This window comes from Barbus barbus (genome assembly GCF_936440315.1).
Source record: "Barbus barbus genome assembly, chromosome: 15".
Taxonomy (NCBI): domain Eukaryota; kingdom Metazoa; phylum Chordata; class Actinopteri; order Cypriniformes; family Cyprinidae; genus Barbus; species Barbus barbus.
In genome coordinates this window covers 29,269,567-29,292,725 of record NC_136743.1, presented here as the reverse complement: position 1 = coordinate 29,292,725, position 23,159 = coordinate 29,269,567, and the positions used below count along the sequence as shown (strand labels likewise).

General features: G+C 35.9%; 2 protein-coding genes across 2 annotated transcripts in view; one reads left to right on the top strand and one right to left on the bottom strand.

Annotated features, from left to right (window-relative positions):
* Positions 1-23,159, top strand: part of LOC306881349 (parafibromin-like) — a 38,893-nt gene that overhangs the window by 626 nt on the left and 15,108 nt on the right. Inside the window, exons 2-10 of the mRNA XM_079435405.1 lie at positions 1,437-1,542; positions 2,222-2,291; positions 2,375-2,437; positions 2,603-2,655; positions 2,738-2,826; positions 3,309-3,522; positions 4,482-4,580; positions 5,841-5,919; positions 6,334-6,398. Coding sequence (XP_079291531.1) covers positions 1,437-1,542; positions 2,222-2,291; positions 2,375-2,437; positions 2,603-2,655; positions 2,738-2,826; positions 3,309-3,522; positions 4,482-4,580; positions 5,841-5,919; positions 6,334-6,398 — 838 coding nt within the window. The remainder of the gene's footprint in view (positions 1-1,436; positions 1,543-2,221; positions 2,292-2,374; positions 2,438-2,602; positions 2,656-2,737; positions 2,827-3,308; positions 3,523-4,481; positions 4,581-5,840; positions 5,920-6,333; positions 6,399-23,159) is intronic.
* On the bottom strand, positions 14,354-20,208 carry LOC306881350 (beta-1,3-galactosyltransferase 2-like). The gene is made up of 2 exons (XM_079435406.1): positions 19,849-20,208; positions 14,354-16,405 (listed from the first exon to the last, which is right to left on the bottom strand). The coding sequence occupies exon 2, from the start codon at positions 16,335-16,337 to the stop codon at positions 15,177-15,179; it is 1,161 nt and encodes a 386-aa protein (XP_079291532.1). The 5' UTR covers positions 16,338-16,405; positions 19,849-20,208; the 3' UTR covers positions 14,354-15,176.

Sequence of the window (23,159 nt, the reverse complement as noted above, 5' to 3'; positions counted from 1 at the left end):
GAAACTGCAGGTTAAAGCACTCCATGTCCTTCAGAGCCGCATTAAACCGTGTGTAAATGCATCTAAATGCCATTCAGATGCAACTTCTGCAAAGATTAATTTTGATGATACTGGTTTTGTTTGTTTGGTAACATCAGGTAAATGTCTCATTATTCTAATGGACTGATTAAATGTATCAATTTGACTCAAAAGAGGCACACTTTTAGAAAAAAATGGCTAAAATTGCCCATAAAAGGTAAAAATCAATTTAAACGTATATGAAATGATTAATTTCTATCACTGATGTGAATATGAAGAATATCAAAAACTGCAGTTGTCCACGGTAGACAGATATCAGCACAATAACACACTAAATATCGTCTGATTATCGTTATCGAAAAAATCCCCCAAAATATCGAGAGCTTTTTTTCTCTCTCAATATTGCACACCCCAAAGTTGGACACATACAGTAGGGGTTAATTTTTGTATATTTTTTAATAAGTGGATTAAAAAATAGGGGTGGCTCGATACCATTTTTTCAGAACCAATCCCGATCCGATACCAAAAATTCAGAGTATCTGCCGATACCGATCCGATACCTGGGCAGTTTTATTTTTTATTATTCCAATAGGAATTACTGTTGTTCTATTGGTTGCCATCTGCTAGATTACATCCCACCAATAGAATGCATCAAATACCAGCAGACACCATTATAGTTTACATTAAAACCAGTACAATTCCCATCATAACCCTTAAATCATTACAGTTTCTTTTGTGTTTTGGGAGGGGTTCTCTTTTTTTTTTTCTGCAGGGAAGATTATAATGTTATTACTACTTTTACAGAATGACTGAATTTCACAGGAAAGATTTGTTTATTTTTTCTAAATAAAGAACTGTATTTCTTTAGTCAATTATTAAAGTATTACATGTTACACAGCCTGATTTACTCATTTTTAAGTATTTTGGATTTTAAGAAAAAGTGGGAAATTTGCTGAATGTTTGATTTCATCCAAGTGAGATTGGCAAGCAGTTAGACTTAATTTACATTCGTTTTAAATGCGGAGCCAGGCGTGAGTTGACACAGGTTGCGCGCGTGCATCAGGCCTCGTCCATATTGCCAGATGCGCTCGTGAGAGACTTGTGGAGCAGAACCAGCGCAAGACCGTGAGTATAAAAGAGCTTTACGAGACCGGCTGCGTGTAAACTATGAGAAGCGTTCAGAGACACGGGCTGTGTGTGCGGGCTTCTGAATTAGCGAACATGCATTATAAACGGATTTCAAATGAATCTGTTGGGGAGATAAAATGTGTAAGATAACGTTATATTATTGCACGAAATATTGAGATGTGTTGCACGAAAACTTTATGGTGTTTTATCAAGTAATCTTTATCAAAGAATAAACTTTTGAACGGTGTTTGTGTATTTTTTTTCTAACATGCGATTTAATGTAATTCCAGAACTGGAAAAGAGGGACAGCCTAAAGAGTACTACACTCTGGACTCTATTCTTTTCCTGCTCAACAATGTGCATCTTCCTCACCCGTCCTATGTGCGGAGAGCCGCAGTAAGTACAAAAGCACAGTTTACAGCACACATTTTAAAGTATATTATTATTTTTTGATATTTAAGCACATTTAAACCCTCCCTGGTTGTCTGTTGTAATGCAAGTTAAACTCAATTTATATTCAGGTTTTAATTAAAGCTTAATCCCCTGTCTATGGAAGCAGAATAATGACAATAGGTTTTGAAACATAAAGCATGCTTAATTCCACAAATAGAAAAAAGATGCATTGCAATTAACAGCGCTTGCATTTTAATGCCTTGTATTTAAAGGGCTTGCATTTTTAGGTCCTGAAATTTAACATAGTTGTTTATTAGTAACTGAGTGACATCATTATAAAAGTAACCAATTACCATGGAAAGTAACTATCGCGTTACTATATAAAAAAAAAGTTCATATGTCAAATAACTTGGCTGCCTCCACTATTAAATGAAATGGACACTACATGGAATAAATTATTATTTTTTAACATTGTACACTAATACAAAACACAGAACATTTTAGCTGACATTATACTAACAAAGCACAATTTAACTTAAAATTAATAAGTTAGTAAAATATTTTGTGCCCATTTTTGAGACCCCCTTCATGCAAATAAATGCAGTCTTAAAATTGATACGGTGTTATCGTGGACGGTATGATATGGCACACCCCTAACGTAAGCATGCTTCTGTGATTTCAGACAGAGAACATCCCTGTTGTAAGACGACCCGACAGAAAAGACTTGCTGTCTTATCTCAATGGAGAAAGCTGTAAGTGAGAGATTCCTCTGTTCAAACTCAATACTAAAACATCATAATTACTTACCTGTTTGTCTTCTAATACAATTTTACAGCATCATCAACGAGTATCGACAGAAGTGCGCCCATTGAGATTGGTTTACAAAGGCCAACGCAAGGTGTGTGCGCTTTATTTTGATTTGAGTGTGCTTTTGTCATTAAAATAAACATAATAGGCCATAATAAGATCTTTTATTTTAGGGCATGTCATTTTTTTTTATATTTAAAGTAGTCGAAAGTGCCTCTAATTGAACGATCACAATAAATTGCAATTATTTTAACAGTTAAAAGGGCGGCAGATGAAGTGTCTTCAGAGGCAAAAAAACCTCGGGTTGAGGTAAGAGACATAATAAAAAAAAAGAAATGCCGAATAGCAACATGCTTGGACACTTCTCATGATTTCTGCATGTGATTCTCAGGATGAAGAGCGTGTGCGTCTGGATAAGGAGCGTCTGGCTGCTCGTCTCGAGGGTCATAAAGAAAGCATTGTGCAGACGGATCAGATCAGGTAGGAGCTCACTGATCGAACATTTTAACACGGTGTTGGAAAACAAATGTGCATTGAACAATAAGTTCATAGAAGACGTGATGCAAGTAGTTCTTTATGACTGACTTTCTTCTGTGGAAGATATTTAGAAGAATGTTAGGAACTAAACAGTTTCGTTCTCCATTGACTTCTATTGTATGGATGGAACAAAGAGAGCCAATGGGGACCAAAACTGTCCACATTAAAAAATTATGCATAAAGGTTTGGAACAGCAGTAAACGATAATGTTGAAATTTTTACATTACATTCTTTCAATTACATTTTCAATATTGTGATTCTAATATTTTTGTGTATTTACTGTTATGTTAATCCAATAAAGCTGTGTTTAGTGAATGTAATCAATGTTGAAGGAATTGTGCATTGTGCCTAACACACAGCTTGTCATGTCTTAACTGCTTAGTTCTCCTAGATATGAGTTTAGCTAATTATTCTTCTGATCTTAGGTCTCTGTCAGAAGCCATGTCTGTGGAAAAGATCGCTGCTATCAAGGCTAAAATCATGGCCAAGAAGCGTTCGACCATCAAGACTGATCTGGACGATGACATCACCCAGAAACAGAGAAGCTTCGTGGATGCTGAAGTGGACGTGACCAGAGACATTGTGAGCCGAGAGAGAGTGTGGCGGACGAGGACGACGATTTTACAGAGCAGCGGCAAGGTACGAGGAGGCACTCTAATTTTATTGACAAAAAAACAGGCTGTCCATTTTATGCATTAACATATATATTTAAAAACAATAAAAATAAATGCCATCATGGACGTTAAGCTTTGCTTTCCTAATGTCTCTTTCTATTTACTTTGCTGCCACAATAATGTATTTGAATTAATAAATCAACATTTAATCAAATTGTGTATCCAGTTAAAGGAACACGCCACTATTTTTGAAAAATAGTCATAGCTCATTTTCCAGCTCCCCAAGAGTTAAACAGTTGAGTTTTACCGTTTTCGAATCCACTCATAATTCGGCCGATATGGCTAGGAACTATACTCTCATTCCGGCGTAATAATCAAGGAACTGTGCTGTAAAAATTTGCAGCTAAATTTGCAACTGATGCACATTGGTGGCAACAAAAATACAAAAAATATATTTTAAGTTGTTGGACACAGATGAGTTGGGCCATTGTTTTTTTTTTTTTTTTTTTATATATATATATATATATATATATATATATATATATATATAAGCATTTACATTACAAACTATTTAGTTAAATTTAAAGTAATTAAATAATTGAAACAATTGTAAAATCCAGATGTACGTAATTTTAATTGGGCATTAAATTATTCCAAAAATATAATATATTTTTTAAACTATTGTCTAATTCAAATTTCACACTTGTTGTAACTCGTGTTTGTGGTGGTAATGAGATATAAAAGAGTTGGCCTGCAGGTGGCGGTGGTCAAACAGCTGTTATCTTGTACTGTTATTTTGTTAGGTTGAATTTCGTATGGTTGGTTAAACTTGTAACTTGGTTAAAAGTCATGTTTGTGATGTTTTTTTCTTTCTTCCCTGCTATGCTTTCTTTTAAAATCAGTTGTGCACAAAAGAAGGTAAATGTTTATTTACCATATTTAAAGAATATGAACTCCTGAACATGATGATGTTTTGATTTGTAGAATTTCTCCAAAAATATATTTGCCATTCTACAATCGGTGAAGGCACGGGAGGAAGGTCGGGCCCCTGAACAGAGACAGACCCAGAACCAAACTCAGGCGGTGAGTACACCACAGAGCCGCTTTATTAGTGTGTGGATGTTTGTGCTGTTTCCTTATCAGCTGTATATTAAAATCATGTTTTTTGAACAGTTTCTAGGACACTATCTAGGACATTTCTCAGTGCTTTTTCAGAACTCTTCAAACAGCGGTCCTAACCAAGTTTCATCTTTGCACAGCAGTTAATTTTACACTTCAAATTTGCCTTAAACCAACAAAACACTTTATACATGTCTCAAATCAAGCCATTCTTCCAAAACACTAGCACAGGTTTTCAACCAATAAACACTTTTTCACTCCTAAAACAATGATGTAAAAAACACTAACACCAGGTAGCATTTTACAATGTTTTCTTCTGTAAAATTTCATTACAAAACAATAGTGACGTACTGTACTAATTAGAATTAACTGCAGTACATATGCTACATTGTCCAATTATTCCTAATTTGTGTAGATAGTTCTGTGTACGGTCTGGTTTCTACAACCTTCACTTGGGAGCAAAAATCTGCTTTTAAACTTGAAAGAAAAAAATAGTTTTTTGAAATAAATTTATAGTGATAATTATCAACATCAACTGATGTGAAAAATTGAGAATTATAATTTTTTTTGGCCATATCGTCCCACCCTAGTTTGTAAAAGAGTATATAAACATGCAAATTTGCCTGTGTTTGTGTCTGACACAGAAGAGTTTGTCATTTCAAAGCTGTAGCCACTGAATGCATTTGTTGCCAAAGCAATGATAAACGGACCACAGTTTAACCCACATAGACTGCTGTTGTGCTCACTGTGTGAAGTTTTGAAAAATTGTGCTTGTAGCGATTGTTAAAAAAAAAAAAACCCGTAATGACCGCAGAATGTGAGCTGCATGAAGGCCACATGCGCAAAATCTCAAGATTGTGTTATAAAGCATATATATGATATTACGTTATGTTATTAAGCTACTTAATACACACCACTCCAGCATTTGAAAGCAGAGAATACTTTTTTTTTTTTTTTTTTTAAGAAATTATCAATTATTTTATTTACTTGATGATTTTTTATCATTAAAATTATAATTACAATTTTAGCACAGCAACGTCACGTGAGCATTAAAATTCATGTCCTCTTTGATCAGTTCATTATAATTATGAATAGTTTTATTGTGATTAATATTAAATTAAAATAAAAAATGAAGCAAATAAAAAATATTTCTTAACATAGGAGCTAACAGACTTTTTTTATTTTCTTTTTTTAATGCACTCCAATTAAATTTTTACCCCATAGGATCCAGCAATAAGAAACAAACAGCCAGTCCCAGCTGCCTACAACAGATACGATCAGGAGCGATTCAAAGGAAAAGAAGGTAAGTTGGATTTCATCAGCTTTAGTTTTGACCTTAGATGCAGAAAATGATGAATAATTGGCCATACAGAAAATACCTGTGCAGATGATTTAAAACAAAAAGTTCCTCTTTAGTTCCTTTTAAATCTTTGGCTTGACAACCTGCATGAGAACCTCTTTGGGGTTTGTGACCAACAGGTTGGGAAACTGATCTAGAGGCGTAACATGTTTCAGAATAAAAATGAATTCAGAAAATTGTAGTTTTGTTACAACCAGCATGTCATTGTTGATGAATCTGTGAAGAGATCATTAAGTGTATCATCTGTTTATTATGATGACAAAGTCCCCCGAAATGGAATTGAGGCTTATTGGGAAAAAATAGTGTTTAAGAGCTGTTAATGGTTTAGAAATTTTTTTTTTTTTTTTTTTTTTACAGAAACGGAGGGTTTCAAAATTGACACTATGGGAACATATCACGGCATGACGCTGAAGTCGGTGACGGTAAGTTCCTGTTTGTTTGTGATAAATCTGTGCTGAACAGTCAGTAGTGAGGCGGTCCCTTTGTGGAGCAAACACACTGATTTATTCTTTTAGATGCATTTATTCCAGTTCATTGGAAAGTTAAAGTTTAGGTCTAGGATCATGAAAAACATGTTTGTGTTGACTTGCAAATCTGTGCTATGTCCGTTTCTTTATTTGCTTGCAAGTTTTGGGTTTTCTGCCTGTATTTGAGAAGGAATTGGTTACTGTTAGACTATGCACGCTGTGTATGACATGTTGCTAGAGATCGACCGATATATCGATTTACCGATATTTTTCCCGATATTTAAGCATTTTTCCATAATCGAATATCGGTTTTGTAATATCGGATTCCCCGATAAACACCGCCATCTTGTGGACGTTTTCAGAATTGCGCGCAGGATCGCAATTGCAGCGCATCTGAGGGGAGACGAGACAGCAACGGCGTGCAGGTACTTGATTTGCTGTAGTTAGTAAACTATTTAATATTACAGCCATTAATGCACAAATTAGATGTATTACATAAATGCCTGATATATAGTTTAAATGCAACTTGGCTCTAAGAAATATGATAAATAAGATACTCTGTCAAGCCCTGTCCCTATAAAGATAGGCTATAACTTTGCCTGAAATAACACAGCCATGAATTAGCACATGGTGGAAATAAAAGCGCTGAATTTAATTCTCTCTGTGGTCTATTAGTCTCGTGAAGTTGGAGTCACATAGATAATCCGTCAAGTCCTCTCCCAATAAAGACGTAACTTTGCATGAATTAAATAATACAGCCATGAATGATTGCATGTTGGAAAGAAAAGCATTGAATGTAATTCTCTCTCTGTTGTCTATATGCTCATCATTAGTCTCGTGAAGCCGCTTTCATATTGCAGTTCACTCAGCGGGTTGATGCTCAAGAAATGCTTTTAACAAGATTCACTTTTTTGAAGCACCCTAAATTGTATTAACACTTACTATATAACCATTATTTCGTTTATAAACATCTAAATTAATACAACTCTATGGAAATTAATTATTTATTATCTCCGCGATCGATGGCAGTTTGAGTAGCCTATAGTTCTGTGTAAAGGCATAGATAAACCGCGCTGTCAGCAGCATAATTTAGAGCATGCCAGTTGAGAAATGCAATAATACAATGCTTGTTATATTCCAATATTCCAGAGAATATTATTCCGTGAATTAACATTATCCAGTGAATTATTCTTCACTCTTTATCCTATTAAACAGCTTATAAACCTACTAAAACTGTAGTTAAAAATGAAGTTGATATGACTCCTTTCCTTTATTTTCTCCATTTGAAAACATTAGACTTTCTATGTTAATTTTGCTTACTGCTAATATGAGTGTTGCTGCTAAAGCTTTTTATAAATAAAATGTTTTTTATTGTTGTAATACGAAGATTAAATTTAACATGACAGGGCTCTAGACTGCGACCAAAATGGTAATTGTTTGCGAGTTCAAATTTGACGTGGTCGCATTTGTACGAGTGCCAGGTCTGCGCTGCTCCAAAGCGTCTGCTTCATACAGCGCGCGCTGCCAGCCGCAGCACATTATAGCAGGAGTCAGATTTCACTGATCACGTGAAGAGAGGTGCTTTCAGCCGAGAGCTTAGTGGGTAGAGCCTGGTTTATACTCGCCGCGTCAGCACGAGCGTGAAGGTGCGCGTCGCGGATGGAGCGCAACGGATGGATTTGTTTTCAAACTAAAGTAAAAGACCGCTTCTTAAACCAGAGAAGGTGAACGTGGTGGTATTCTTGTAGAAAAAACTCCTGTCAGCTACAGCCAGTTTAGTTTTACTTTTCTTTTTGTTTTCGTTTTGAGAAGCTTGTTATCTTTGCTGTTTACCTCAGGTTATGCTATGGAGGCTTTCCTTAATTAAAAAAAAATATATATTAATATTTATTTGCTTCCTCAGAGTTTGCTAAACATTCTGTAATATACTAGGTATATAGTACAGCATGTGGTGTGTCCTATGCCATGCCTCGTCTTATTCGTTTTTGTTGATAAATGTTATGTAAGAGTTTTTCATTGTCAACGTACTGTTTTATTGTTGTTGCGCTTTTTAATTAAGAATAACAATGAATCCATCTTTTGTTTTAGTCTTAAAAAGTTAAAGGTGTATAGATATAAGCAAAACAGACAATGATCTTTTCTTGTAAAATGTGACACCAAAAGCGCACGAAAAAAGGAATTCCTGTTCACAAAATTTAAATAAAAAATAATACAGATGAAAAAGAACGAGTTGAATGCTGAAAACTTTCGTTACCATATAACTATAAACTATGATAAAAGTTCATCAGCATGCATTGATTAATCAAATGTTGTAGCAAAAACAAATTGCAACCAAATTATGTGCTCGTGCGCAAAAGTGAGATCAGTGGGAAGAATGAGTCTAGAGCCCTGCGTGAAAGACTGCTAATTCTCAAAACATTTTTTGTTAAGATGACTGAAAGGAGGAAAAACCAAAGTGAAGTATGGACTTACTTCACGCAGTCATTTATTTACTTTATAACAGTAAATAAATATCGGTTCTGCATATCGGTTATCGGGCACATAGACATGCAAATAATTGGTATCGGTATCGGTTATAAAAAATCAATATCGGTCGATCACTACATGTTGCTAACTGGGTTTTGTCTTTGTTAAAATTGCAACTTGGCCGTGCTCTAACAAACGTTTCATGGTTGCGCAAGTTGTTGGTTTTTCTCTCAAAGCAAAATCTTTACTGCTGTTAAACATCAGGGAATGACAAATCGTTTGGCCTTAAGTAGGGATGTGTGAGCCAACTTGTTTCCCACATTTGTTCTGCTATATATTTTTACAAAAGCTACGTTCAAATTACTGTCATGTTAATGTTACATTTGCACGTTTGTTTCCATGTTATTCGCTCACAAGATGAGCAAAATTAGGCTTTGCTTACAGGATTGTTATACTACCAGTTATAAGGGACAATACCGATATTCAATTTTGTACAGTAAATATTATATTATGAATGAAACTTACATAACAACAACAGCTCCTAGATAGGGATGTGCTCTACGACTAGTTTGACTGTCGTGTAAACGGAAGTTTTGTATCTAAAAGCTAGAAATCCCTCAAAAATGGCAAAAGAAAAAAAATATGCGTATGTCTATATAACAGCCTACACTTGAAACTAACCTTTGAATCACAGTCAGATCCCTAAATATAGGTCATGATTATGCCGTATGCTTGCCTCGCATTATCATTTAATTTTAGGTGGTCGTTAAACAGAAAAAATGAAGAGCATACACTCAACATAAAACAGTGCATAGCTTATTTATTCAGATCGGCTGGAGCAATGCAGAATTCTTCATTTTCATATAACGTTAGCCAACATTAAAATACAAGTCAAAAACAATAGGAAAGTTTATCCAGGAATAGCATTAAAACGGCTTTTAAAAATGTTTTGGCTATATTGTCTAAATCAAAACCATGCTCGTTTTACTTAGACCATGCGCATTTGTTCAGTGAATTTAACATGTTAACGTGGTCTGGCGTAAGACGGGACTAGAGGCGATTCTGCACTAGGGCTGCAACGATTAGTTGACATTAATCAAATTGACACTTTTGTTGTCGAGTAGTCATTTGATCTCATATTATCTAATGTAAGAGCCTGCAATAATGCGGTTTGACCAGCGTGGCGCTGTAGCGCAAGAATGTAGTTCAGCCCTCCTGGATCCAATTCAAAAGACACACAGCGCTTCAGAGCAAATTTATCCGAACCTAAGCAGCGTTTGGATGAATATGTAAATATATTGCACGCTTTCCTCTCAGTAACGAAATAAACACAACAAAAACTGACAGCGGTGTGAAAGCAGCAGTTAAAAATGCATCTGATTACAACGATGTGGATGTTTGCATGAGCTCTGCAGTTCAGTTCATCTTTATTTATATAGTACTTTATGCAATAGCCTTAATTCAAGCTGCGTTACTGTATTAAACATGAAAAACCAGAGTCAGTGTCGCTTTCAGTTAGAATGACAGCTTGATTTTCTTTTATAAAGCTGCTCTCCAGTGTGGAGCTAGCTAATGATACAATAATTTTATTAGTGGGAAAAAAATAATTTCATTAAAGTGATAGTTTGGTTTATAGAGATCAAAGCTTGATCTAGCTAAGGACTGATTTGGTTACCATAACCCTATAAGGTTTTTTAAGACATTTATGTTGTGAATAAAATAGTTAATCCAAAGCGTCTTATCACTTACCTTTATTATGTTTCTTATCTATATGACTTCCAAAAGGAGATGTTAGGCAGAATGTGCAAGATGTCATTCAGGTACTTTTTCATGTAGCTAATTAAATGGTGAGAGAGTGTCTCTGGTATCTCATTTTGTGTGCCAAATACATCCATTTGTATAATGAATTGGTAACACTTTAAAATAAGGTAATGTGCTCTCGCTCTCTCTCACACATACACACATGAAGCGCAAAACTCTGCAGCAGTCAATAGCAAATACTTAAACTAATAACAAATAACATACAGTCGCTGATTCAGAAGCGCCAGATTGTCATAGCAAAGTCAGAATTACCTCCTCTCCTAGGTTCCCGAAATGGTCGTCCATAAAGTGCGTTGTGATAACATCTGGGTTGTGCTGTTCTGTTGTAAGTCAGTTCCTAATTGCATCTACTTTCAGAAGGCCAAATAAAGTTCTTTTGCTTTCACACAGAAACACACAGCGTCTCCCTCTCATGGCTGCATCAACACTACTGCCGTTACTGAAACCACCCCTTCTTTCTTTGATTGAACATTTGGGCGGCATTACGCAATTATTTCCACATCGTGACGTAGACATGTGGGGGCGTGTTTGAATGAACCGTTTTAGGGGGGCGTGGCAGAGTCTTTTATAAAGAATATCTCTTTGGTGTTGAGACTTTAGTCTTTGCAACTTCAGGGATCTTCTCTATGCACAATCAGCTTGAAACACTCCAAAGAGAAAGAAAAAAACTTGAAATCGCATCATATGACCCCTTTAAACACGAACGTGGAGAGGTGGCCATGGCAATGAACAAAAACTATCTTGGCGTGTCCTAACCTCAGCAAAGTGTTTCTTCTTCGCTCTATGGTAAAAAGAAGTTTGACGTGCCTGAACAATTGTATATTGTTTTTAAACATTCAACATCTCCCAAACTTGAGGGAGTGGCATTTTAGATGAACCCAATGTGCGTCACTTTCCTCTCAATTATACTGGATGAGTTTGAGAGAAATGCACCTGACACGCCTGTACTTTTCTTTGTTTCAGACCTATTCTAGCAGTCATTATAAACAGGAGAACTTGAAGTTTCAGTCTAGCTCATTTAAAGTCCCAATTTCCCTTTATTCTGGAAATTCGTTCATTCTTAGAGAAAAACAAAGAAAAACGCAAGCAATAATTGGGTGTACTCAAACAGAACCTCCTGAAGTTTGAATTTTTTTTCTTTAAGTTGTATCTGTGTTTTACATTTCCAAATAATATTGTGTACATTATAACATTCCCCAAGCAAGTTATAGCCGTTTATTACAATATTATTACAGGCGCTTTTCAGTGAAAAACAGGTCTATTTACTTTCCTAACAATATAGATGTTTCCAAAAATACATTTAGGGAATATAAAAATGGAAACAGTGCTATTTAATAACAAAATAGTATCCAGAAAAAATATGTTTTCAGAGTATGAACAACAAACACACACCGTGCAGCAAGTTGTGAAAAAAGTGTCTTGGGCAACAAAAATACAAGCAGTGCAAATGATTCACAAACTACACCAAAATGGGTGAGAAATATATAGTGCAAATTATCTGTATGAATGCCAGTGATTATCCATCTGCGTGCCACTGGTTGCCAACCCCTGCTCTAAACCATGTCCTATGGTAGGGTGCTCCCCAGGTGGAAGAGTTCAGCATAGTCCAACTCCAAAAAGATGGATAATTAAGGTTTTTTAACTAGTAAGAGTGCCATAGATTTCAGTTTAAAGAACTCTACAATGTTTGGGGTAAGCCTTCCTCAGGGAGCGTGACACAAGCTTTCCACAGGTGAGAGTATTATTCATTTTGTGAGACATATAATTAGCCAACATGTGTAGGTGTGTTCATAGCCTGTCATAATTATGAGATTCCAACTTGTAGAACACATATTTAAAAACTTGTTAGACTTGTTAAACTTGTACCATGTGACCACTGATATTCATTATGTTTAGCCGTTGATGGTGAACAGCATGTGTCCACCTCATGGTTTTACACATTCACTGTAAATTTTTATGCTTGGGCAATGTTTCCCAAAAAAACCACAAAAAATAACCAAGTTTAGAGTAAAAATAAACAAAAATCATCACTCATTCCTGAGATCTCCTAGCTTTTAACTTCAATGTCTGAAAAGGTTCTTTTTGATTTAACTTTTTCTTCTCGTCCCTTTGCTGGTTGTGGTATTAACAGTGCTGTGTAGTAACTGATTACATGTAATCTGGATTACTTAATTGGATTCCAGATATTAAATACTTGCAATTTGATCATTTTGTTTTAAAATGCTCATAATCAGATTACATGATTAGGCTACATTCACACAGTGGTAGTAAATTATTCATTGCAGGGCTCTACAGTGCGACCAAAACTACGGCGTGCGACTATGAACAAATATTTAGGAGCACCAGTGCGACTGACCCGATCAGCATATTTGTGTTTGCGCCGAGTGAGCTTTAAAGGTTTCTAGCGTACTTGTGTGTTTTTACAGCGTTGAGTACATTTACATTTTACATTTATTCATTTAGCTGACGCTTTTATCCAAAGCGACTTACAATTGCTATATATGTCAGAGGTTGCACGCCTCTGGAGCAACTAGGGGTTAAGTGTCTTGCTCAGGGACACATTGGTGTCTCACAGTGGATTCGAACCCTGGTCTCTCACACCAAAGGCATGTGTCTTATCCACTGCGCCATCACCATCCCTGCACCATCCCAGTAATGCATCAAAGACGTATTCTCTCATTGTAACAAAAGTATAGACGGAGTGTAAATAAGAGATTCATTGTGCAGTGTAAGGAGCTTCGAGTTTAGTGAGATCGCGATGAACTAAGATGAGTGACAGCTTATTATTAAGGGAGTTTGCAAATGTGATATTGATTTAATACAACAGTTCATTAAACTATATTATTTTGCTCTAAAATAGTTTCAAACAAAGTCCCAGCCAAGCCGCTGTGCATCTCCATTCAAACACAGCGGTGTTTCGTTTATGAGTGAACTGCATTTTTAAACGAATCTAGTGAGTCAATGATTCAAAAGACAGTCACATACTTCATTCCTGAATGAATCAGCCGTTCGAACGAATCAATTAAATGAATGATTCAGTGATAAAATCAGTGACGTACCACCACCTACCGGCAGTTTCAGTTACATTTTTAACGTATCTTTTCTGTTATTTAAATCATTTAATATTTCTACATTCAAAATTGTATATTTAAAACATGAACCTCAACATGAATTTATGAATTTGATTGCACTTATGCAACCTCTGAGCCTCATTAAACATCTGAAAATACACCTACAAGCCACTTGTGGTGTTCTGTGCCACCTCTGTAGTACAAATTTATTTCTTAAATACTGATTTCATTTGATTGGTATCTTATTCTACTTGTTTTTATTCCGTTGTTTTAATTAGAAATAACAAAAAGCTTATTTTTTACATTTGAAATAAGATTACATACTTTTAATGAATTATTAAAATGCCATTACAAAGGTAAAAACTAAATTCCCTGTAAATCACTGAGTCAAATATCACCTCGTAATGGGAAGGTTAATTTCTGATCAGAATTTTTGATTATTGATTTGAAGGTGCTCCTAAATTTTTGACACACATTTTTGCACAAGCGCACCTAAAAAGAAAAGTGTAGAGCCCTGCATAGTTTACTGATGCACCCCAATTCATCTTTTTTCAAAAAATTTTTTTAATTTTGATAATTAGTTTAATTACTAATTTTTACAAGTTAATAAGTTGCTTTTCCTCAACTCACAACAAACCCTCTGCAGTTCAATCGCGAATCCCAATTTGGGAAACTGTGGCATACTGTAATGTTTAATGTACCTCAGGGTCTTAATAGCAGAATAGAAATGTGTTTGGGTCAAAAGTAATCTATACGTATTCAAAGTAGTTATGTGTAATCCAGTAGATTACGTTACAAGCTACAACTTCTCTCGTGTAATTGGTAATCAGTAACCGACTACAATTTGCAAGTAAACCACTGTCCAGCATTGAGTACTTACATGGCCAATACTTTGTATTTTGAGAGTAAATGGTTTACTATCGTGTAATATTTGGACTTGTTTAGCCGTAAGATATTATTCATTACCCATCTTAATGTCCTAATGTTCTGCCAAAAGACCCCCCATAGTCATCATTTTGTTTTATCAGTTTGAATGATAAATGTTATACTTGTGTTCCTTTAATGAGTTGATTGGACCAAAATAAGTGTATTATCTTTCAGTATCTTGTTAATTTACAATCCTGTAAGAGTTATCATATTTAAACCACAACTGAATATTGTATACCCATTTAAACAGTCAGGCTTGTGAAGGTCTTTAAGATTACAATAAGTGGAAAAATAATCATCAAAAAAAAAAAAAACCCAGGTAAGGTTGTCCAGAACCCTCAGAACAAGAACTTCAATCTGTTGTATTTGGCAGAATGTGAAATATTACAGGTCTATTCAACTTGATGATAAAACCTCCAAAGCAGACGGAATCTGTTTATTGAACCTTCTACCCAGACGTTTGGCAGGGATCGTGCTTGTTGCTCTGCAGGTGCTGCCAGTACTGGATGATCTCATTGGGTTGAAACCAATGAGAGGTGATCAGGTCGCTGTACCTACAGCTAGAGTAGGGCACTCGCCAGTGATTGAACAGCAGTTCATTTGGTGGTGGCGTTGGCTCTATCTTCAGTTTAGCGAGACACATACCCACATAAACATCTTCTAAATGCAGTCTGGGTATGGTCAGTGATGCCACGTATATCCTTCGGGCCACATCGCCTGAGAAGACATATCCAGTCCCAGAACAAAAGGTGGGGTATCGACTACCAGGGTACACTTCTGGGGGCATGTACCATTTACTCTCTTTGTTTCGGTTTGGGGAGAAGTCTGACATGTGAAGTCCTGTGAAATACTTCTGTGTTAGTTGCCCTTTGGGCTTTAGGAGTTTTTCTATGAGGTATTCTGTGTTGACAAACATGTCACTGTCTGTCTTCATGGCGTATTTGGCCTCGGGACAGTACTTTGTGATCCAGTACATCCCCATCAGCGTTTTTAGGGTAAGGTTGTTGTAAGTATCCCTGTAATCTTGCTGAATGATGTCATGATAGCGATGACTTTCTTCCTCTATTGTGTGCTGCAGTTTGCTGCCATTTCTTTCTGTGTTTACACCTATGAAAAAAAGGCGGACAAAACCCAAACCCCCAGCCACGCTTTCATTTGCCCACGTTTTCCTGATGGCGTCCCTGGCGTCCGTATTCTTGGGCTCAACCGTAATCAAAAGCACTAAGAAAGGAGCTCGCAGCAGACATGCGTTCGGCTCGTTGAGGATGTACTCGTAAGGCTCCTCTTTAAGTAACCTGGCCACTCTCAGCTCTTCGCTTGAACTGATGTTCGAAAGCAAGGAGCTTTCCAATCCCTGCTGCAAACTTTCATCCAAATCTGAGATGACATTTTCATTTGAATTTAGTGGTGAAGAGGACTCGTTAAGCTCCCTCAACTTGGTTGGATTCATCATGGGGAAGGTTTTCATGGTTTGGAGTCCTTGAGCAGCAAACTTCTCCTGGGTGATTTGACTAGGCCATTGACCCTGAATAACAAGACCTCCCACAAACACAAGCACAATGAGGAAAAGGGCCACACTGCAGTATCTCTGCCTCTGCTTCCATCGCATGATCTCTTTGGGTTCGTTAGATTTGTCAAACCTCCCAGAGTAAACAGTGAGTCCAGATAGGTGGAAACCTGCAAATAAAAAAGGGAAAATTTGTAATATTTGTGCATATTTCCATTTGCATATTTGTACATGGATCTTGGTGTTACATTCTTCTTGGTAGCTGAAAGTATGGCTAGGTTGAATGACGGTAAATACTGCAGGGCTTGTAAAATATCCCTAAGGGCAGGAACGCTCTTTAGATTTTTGTTGGCTGAGATGAATTTAACTAGCCCTTTATAATCTTAACCAGCTGCAACAGTGACATGCAAAGTTTCTATTTTAGAAATGGCTCTTATTTCTGTGACGTCGCTGCTGGAACAAAACATACAAACTATGACCGCTATAATCTCAGGTATTGAATATGTGCTTTATTCAATGTTAAGTGTCTAATGTGAGTTTGAATGTCATTGAAAATGTTCCTGCGGTGCAAAAGGCCCTATCGTCACGCATAGTACCCAAACTAATTGTGGAACTACCCACTTTTTGGCGTGGAAATAGGAACTAGGAATGGTTTTAGTTCTAGGAACTCTGTTTAGAGGAACTAAATTGGCCCCTACTTCTAGGAACTATCAGTAATGCAAATGTACACTGACTGGCCAAACGCACGCGAAACACCGGCTACCCAGCATTTTTAAAAAGCAATGTAAACATTTACTCCACAAACATAGAAAACGGCGATAACTGCATTTGCCTGTAGTCTGCACTGTTGTTCTTGTCTCAGCTTCGATGATATGTAACACTGCAAGTTGTCATTGAAATTTAGTCTCTTAGCCCAACTTTTTCCTCTTGCAATCGCTTAAATTGTGCGTTTACATTCCATCTCCGTTATCATGAAACCCACGACACATCACAAAAACCGCTCTAATCACCGCGTCCTCCATTCACCGGTTGTTGACGTTTGTTAATGCCACGCAAAAAGACATCGCTGTCGGCCGCTACGGAGTTCAAAATAGTCCATCTGCCATCAGTGGTTCAATCTGAATTTGGACGCAAAGTGCGTACGCTATTCTCTGTCATCAGTAACGCATGGATGCATATTGTACGTTTATTTGCGCTGATTTGAACGGAAACAGCGTATCTATGCGTTACTGATGACCGAGAATAGCGTACGCACTTTGCGTCCATCGGATGCTTTTCAAAATGGCGCTACGCTGACACAGAGAGGAGACGAATTGTTGAATAAATGTCATTATTTTTATTTTCTTTGCATTCAAAAAGTATTCTCGTCGCTTCATAAGATTCAGATTGAACCACTGATGGCAGATGGACTATTTTGGCTTTTTTATTTAATACTTTTATGGACCTTGACACTGCAATTTACTTTGCAGTCAATGTGACAGAGCCTCCCGGTTTTCATCCAAAATATCTTAAATTTTGTTCCGAGGACAAACAAAGCTTTTACGGGTTTTGAACGCCATGGGGGTAAGTGAATATTGACAATTTATCCCTTTTAAGTAACATACAATTAAAAGGAAGCTATTTTGCTGAATGTCTCTATTGCAGATGTCACATTGATTTTAGTTTAGTCAAATACTTCCGAAGTTACTTACATTTTTAGACACTATTTACTGTTTTGTTTTCCGTTTCACCAATGAAAATAGTTCCAAACAAAGATCACAGCAGAAGCATTGCACATTATCCAAGCAACAGGGTGTTTTGTTACTGAATGATTCAGTGGTTTTGAACAAATCTGTTGAATGAATGACTCCCTCTCACTCACGCCGCCTACTGGTGGTTCAGTATGTTTAAAAGTATGCATTCCCCCCTCTCAGCATTTCTTATTTGTATACTCAAATGTATTTTAAACAGTAATCTTGTAGCAATATTTATTGCAGTTGAAATATTGCAGTGTGAATTATGTAATTTGACTGTAATAAAGGTAAATAATTTCTGGACTAAATATAAAAAAATATGCAGACTTAAGTATGTGAAAGCTGATAGAACAATAATGAATAAATTGCGTACACCACAAAATCTCAGTGATGCTGTGTTTTTTTGGGGATATTTTTTTATGGAATATTGCCTGCTGAAATAAAGTTTGCTGTATATCGTAATAATAAATAGCACTTATGACAGCGATTTAATGTTTTGTTTTCTTTTTGCATTTAACACATTAAATATTACATTTATGTAATGTGTATTTCCATCACAGGTTTAGGTCTTAAATTTCATATAAGGTGTTATTGAAAGTCTAACTTTTAACTGTGAAAACCCTGCATGAAAAACAACTGTGTGTGTCATGGATCACTTCAATGGCACCTAAATTAAAGTAAATAATTTTTGCCCCAATTAAATTATTGTTTGTCATTTTGGAGCTTGAAAGGCCAAGTCTTCATTCACATATTAAAATAAATTTTTGTAAGAAATTCTGAGAAATCACCTTTTCTGTTTTAGGTCGTTTGTGAATGAGAGTAAGTTAATGACAGAATTTTTAATTTTGGGTGAAATATTTCTTTAATCTTAATCAGTGATGCCCAATAGAGAGAGGTGTTGTTCGGCAAGAAAACTATCCAGGAGCTGCTACTTAATATCAGTAACTTTCCATCTGCTAATCAACTCAAAAGCAATTCTTTACACTTAAATATTATTTTAAAAAAGTAAAAATAAAAATGTATTATTATGATGATTACAGCTATAATGGTCACTTTATTTTTATTTTTTTTTGGTTTGAGGACCAATTCTCACTATTAACTATGTTTCTGACTTGCTGCTTATTAGTTAAAAAGGTATTTAAGTTTAGATATGAGGTGGATTAATGGATCTAAAATATGGTCATGCAGAATAAGGCATTAATATGTGCTTTATAAGTACTAATAAACAGCCAATATTCTAGTAGTAAGCATGCTAATAAACAACTAGGTAATCGTGAGAATCGGTCTCTAAATAAAGTGTTACCATGATAATATATTGCACTATTTTTATTCTATTATTGTCATTTATTTTTGATGCATTTTATATAAAACACTTTTGCTGTTTACAGCTAGTAGCAACTTCACCATTTGTGAATGGATGATCTGAGACGGATGTTAAAGTGATCGATCACCCAAAAATGAGAATTCTGTCATTTACTCACCTTTATGATAATCCAAACCTGTATGACTTTGTCGCACATGAAAGATACTTCAGAAAAACACCAGAGACGTTTCTCAAAATGTGTTTTGTACTTGAAGCCAAATTCCTCTTCTAATACCAGCTTTAAACATGACTAAAGGTGACTGTACTGTCTTTTCCCTTCTCTGCTACATCTAGATTTAGCCTTTGTGTTGCCACTAGCTAATTGTAAGTACACCCCAAGAGACTGAAATGCTTTTTCATGTAAATTCTTGTTCGCATCCAGATCATCAAAAAAGGAAAAGGCGCACACAGGTTGACGTTCGTATGGCTAGCTGCTCTGAAACCAGGATTGCTGGGAAGAACAAATCGCGTCAGCACGGCTTTGGATAGAAATGTGCAGATGTCTGGTTTGACGTACCTTTCTCTTGGACTGAATAAAACGCTTACAGTTTGTCTGTCCTGTTGCAGATAGATGCTGTGTGCTCTGCCATTGCACCTTTTATAGCTCCTGCCATTCTAGTCTGTTCCTCCTCCTATGGTTTGCCACTCCTTTGCTTCTCATCTCGTTCACAGAGGATTTTCTCTCCCAGTTTGACCATGGCTTCAGACATTTCCCCATTCACATTTTGAATGCCTGAGGCTGTTACCAGCCTCTCTTTAATTAAACGCTGACTGAGACGTGATGCGTTGCAGAGCTAGGCAAGGTGGCCCACTCCTATTCCTCAAAGACGTTCATTCTTTTTGCACGTACAGTGATGCTGTGCTGCTCTGCTGTTCTGATCATTAGAGGGAAAAAAAGGAGCTGCTGGGGGAAGGGAGGTGAAAATAAGAAACTGCTCTGCCGACATCACACACACACCCCTCCATGTGACCCGTTTGAGCAAGCGCCCTCCCTCCTGACAGTTAAAAACACCAGTTAAACCTGTTTTTTTCTTTTCTTTTTGGCAGCCAGTTGTGCAGGAATGTGTACTTTACGTTCTCACAATATTTGCGGTCTTACTCTCAAACATCTCTTGCATGCAAAGTTTTGAATTCCCATCAGTGAATGGAAAGTTACTGATTGCTTTTAATTGTAACCTTTAAATGCATACCTGGGTCAAAAATTACAGTATCACCTTAGTTTAGGGACCCAGGGTCTTAAATTGTACAAGAAAGTTTTAATTATGATTTCAAGAGGTCTCAAATTTGGAGACGGAAAGACAAGAATTGTGATATGGCTGAATGTGACGATTAAACTTCAAAAGGCTATGATTTCATAAATTGAGCGCTGCAAGTTCAAAGTCCGGTGCTGTGCTGCTTTGTGTACTGCCTTTACCGGGAAAAACGCAACACCTGCTGGCAGAGAGTCAATCGGTTAACACAGGTTTCACTGCATGATTCAGTCTATTAAAATACATTTGAAACGATCACATAATTTAAGATATGGGGGCAGAAAATGTATAGCCTATATTTATATAATTTCATATGGTTAATATTACACGACGAGTGCTTTTTTCTTTCTTTTTTTTTCTCCAAAAATCAGCATGATTACAAATGCGATTTTATGCAACGGTTCAATAAACAAGTTAATACTAAGACACTTACGTTTTAGACACCATATTTCCTGTTTTTGCTCCATTTCTACAACAAATAATTCCAAACAAAGCCACAGCACTGTTTAGCGTCTCTGAGCAACATGACTGGTTTCATTCCAACGTTTTTTGTTTCAAATATCAAAACATTTATGCATTTGTAACTGCAGGTTAGCATTCTATGTCCCTCTGAGCTGCATTAAACAGTGTGTAAATACATCTAAATGCCACTTAAGATGTATGCAAAGATACATTTTGTTGATACTGATTTCATTTGCTTGATAACAGCCAAGAATTTGACTCAAAAGATGATGCGCACTTTTAGAAAAAGATAAATTTCCATCACTGCTGTGAACTGACCACACAGAATAGGAAGAATATCAGGAGTTAGCTATCCGTGGTAATCTTTAAGATACCAGCACAATAACACACTCCGCAAAATATCGTCTAATTATCGTTATCGATTAAAATCTCAGAAAATATCAAGATATCATTTTGTGCCAATTTCGCACACCCCTAATTCATGTTATTTAATATAATAATAATTTATTGATGATAATTGGCAAAATCAATATTATTAATACTTTTGACTCATTAATTTTCTTAAAAATGGTTTAAAGACTGAAATGTAAAGTTTATTATTTTACAAAACTTTGTTTTTGTGAAAACTTGTATCTGAATTGTAAATTATGCTTGTTACAGTTTAATATGGTACTATAGACATTGCCTTACCCCGCTCATATGGTAATAATTTTATTTGTGTAGGTCTTAAATGTCTTAAATTTGAGCTTAAAAATCCTGCAGAAACCCTGGGACCAATTCTCACTATTAACTAGTTACTTATTAGCATGCATGTTACTAGCATATTGGTTGTTTATTAGTACTTTATAAAGCACATATTAATGCCTTATTCTTTATAACCATATTTTAGATACCTTGGGGCGTATTACAGAGAGATCTTAACTTTAAAATCTTATCTGTTTGGTAACAATGGTAATTTCAGTTAGGACAAAAGCTATTACAGAACAGCATTTCCTAAGTGCGTTATCTTATCTTAACTACAGATAGGAAAAGGGTTTTACAGAAACAAAAAACCCTAAAAACTGTCTTAAGTTTAGGACAACCCCACAGCTGTCCTAACTTCAAAATTATTTGAATCCCAAATCAAGTTAAGATTTGCTTCTGTAATACAAATTTGCGAAAAATCCTAATTTATCGTATCATATTTTAAGTTAAGACCTAAGATAAGAAACTTTGTGTAATACGCCCTCTTAATCCTACACCATATCCAAACTTAACAACTACCTTACTGTTAATAAGCAGCGAATTAGGAATTTGAGTTAGAAGTCATAGTTAATGGTGAGATTGTTCCTTAATAACATGCGGAATTCGTCAATTTTTGGATGAATAGAAAAAGGTCTCACTTAATTCGAATCGCGATATGAACTAGTGTATGTGAATATTACAAAGACGGTTTAAATATGAATCCTGCATGTTCCGTTAGCCTCGGTATGTATGAATGTCGGAGGCCCGGGTTTGTTTACTACACACATACTGAAGCACGCATGAACTCACGGTGATTTTCAATCTCTGCATCTCACTACATGATCTTACAGGCTGTGAGAGTCACTTCATGAGAATTTTACAGTTTCATTTGAGAAAACTAGCATCATATCATACTGTATACACAAACTTCACGGCAACCTATAAAACATAAAAGTGTGGTTTAACGTGTAACAGAAATATATTACTTTTGTACAGTATACTGTACGTCTTTATATATATATATTCCATTTACTGACAAATTTAAATAAAACAATTAAATGATAAATAATTATTACTAACCACTTAATTGTAGAAAAAATACAAGTATTAATAAAGTAAACCCCTGTTTGTTTGCCAAAAAAATAAAAGGGTTTCATTTGATTTAAAAAATAAATAAATTGTTCAAAATGTTGAAATGGAGTCTTTTGGATTAATTTTTTTCACTGAAATGTTTTTGTTGTTACACAGAGAGTGAAGTACCGAAAAAAGGTACCGTACTGGTTCAAATGTAAACGGTACCCAACCCTAATGGCCAGGGCGGCACTGGTCCATCCGGTTCTCTTCGTACACACTGCCAGAGACTAGAATTGAATCACCATAGAAGAAAATAATA

What these genes read in the sequence shown, in the direction of transcription:
- LOC306881350 (XM_079435406.1), bottom strand. Translation starts at nt 16,337, where the DNA reads ATGCGATGGAAGCAGAGGCAGAGATACTGCAGTGTGGCCCTTTTCCTC.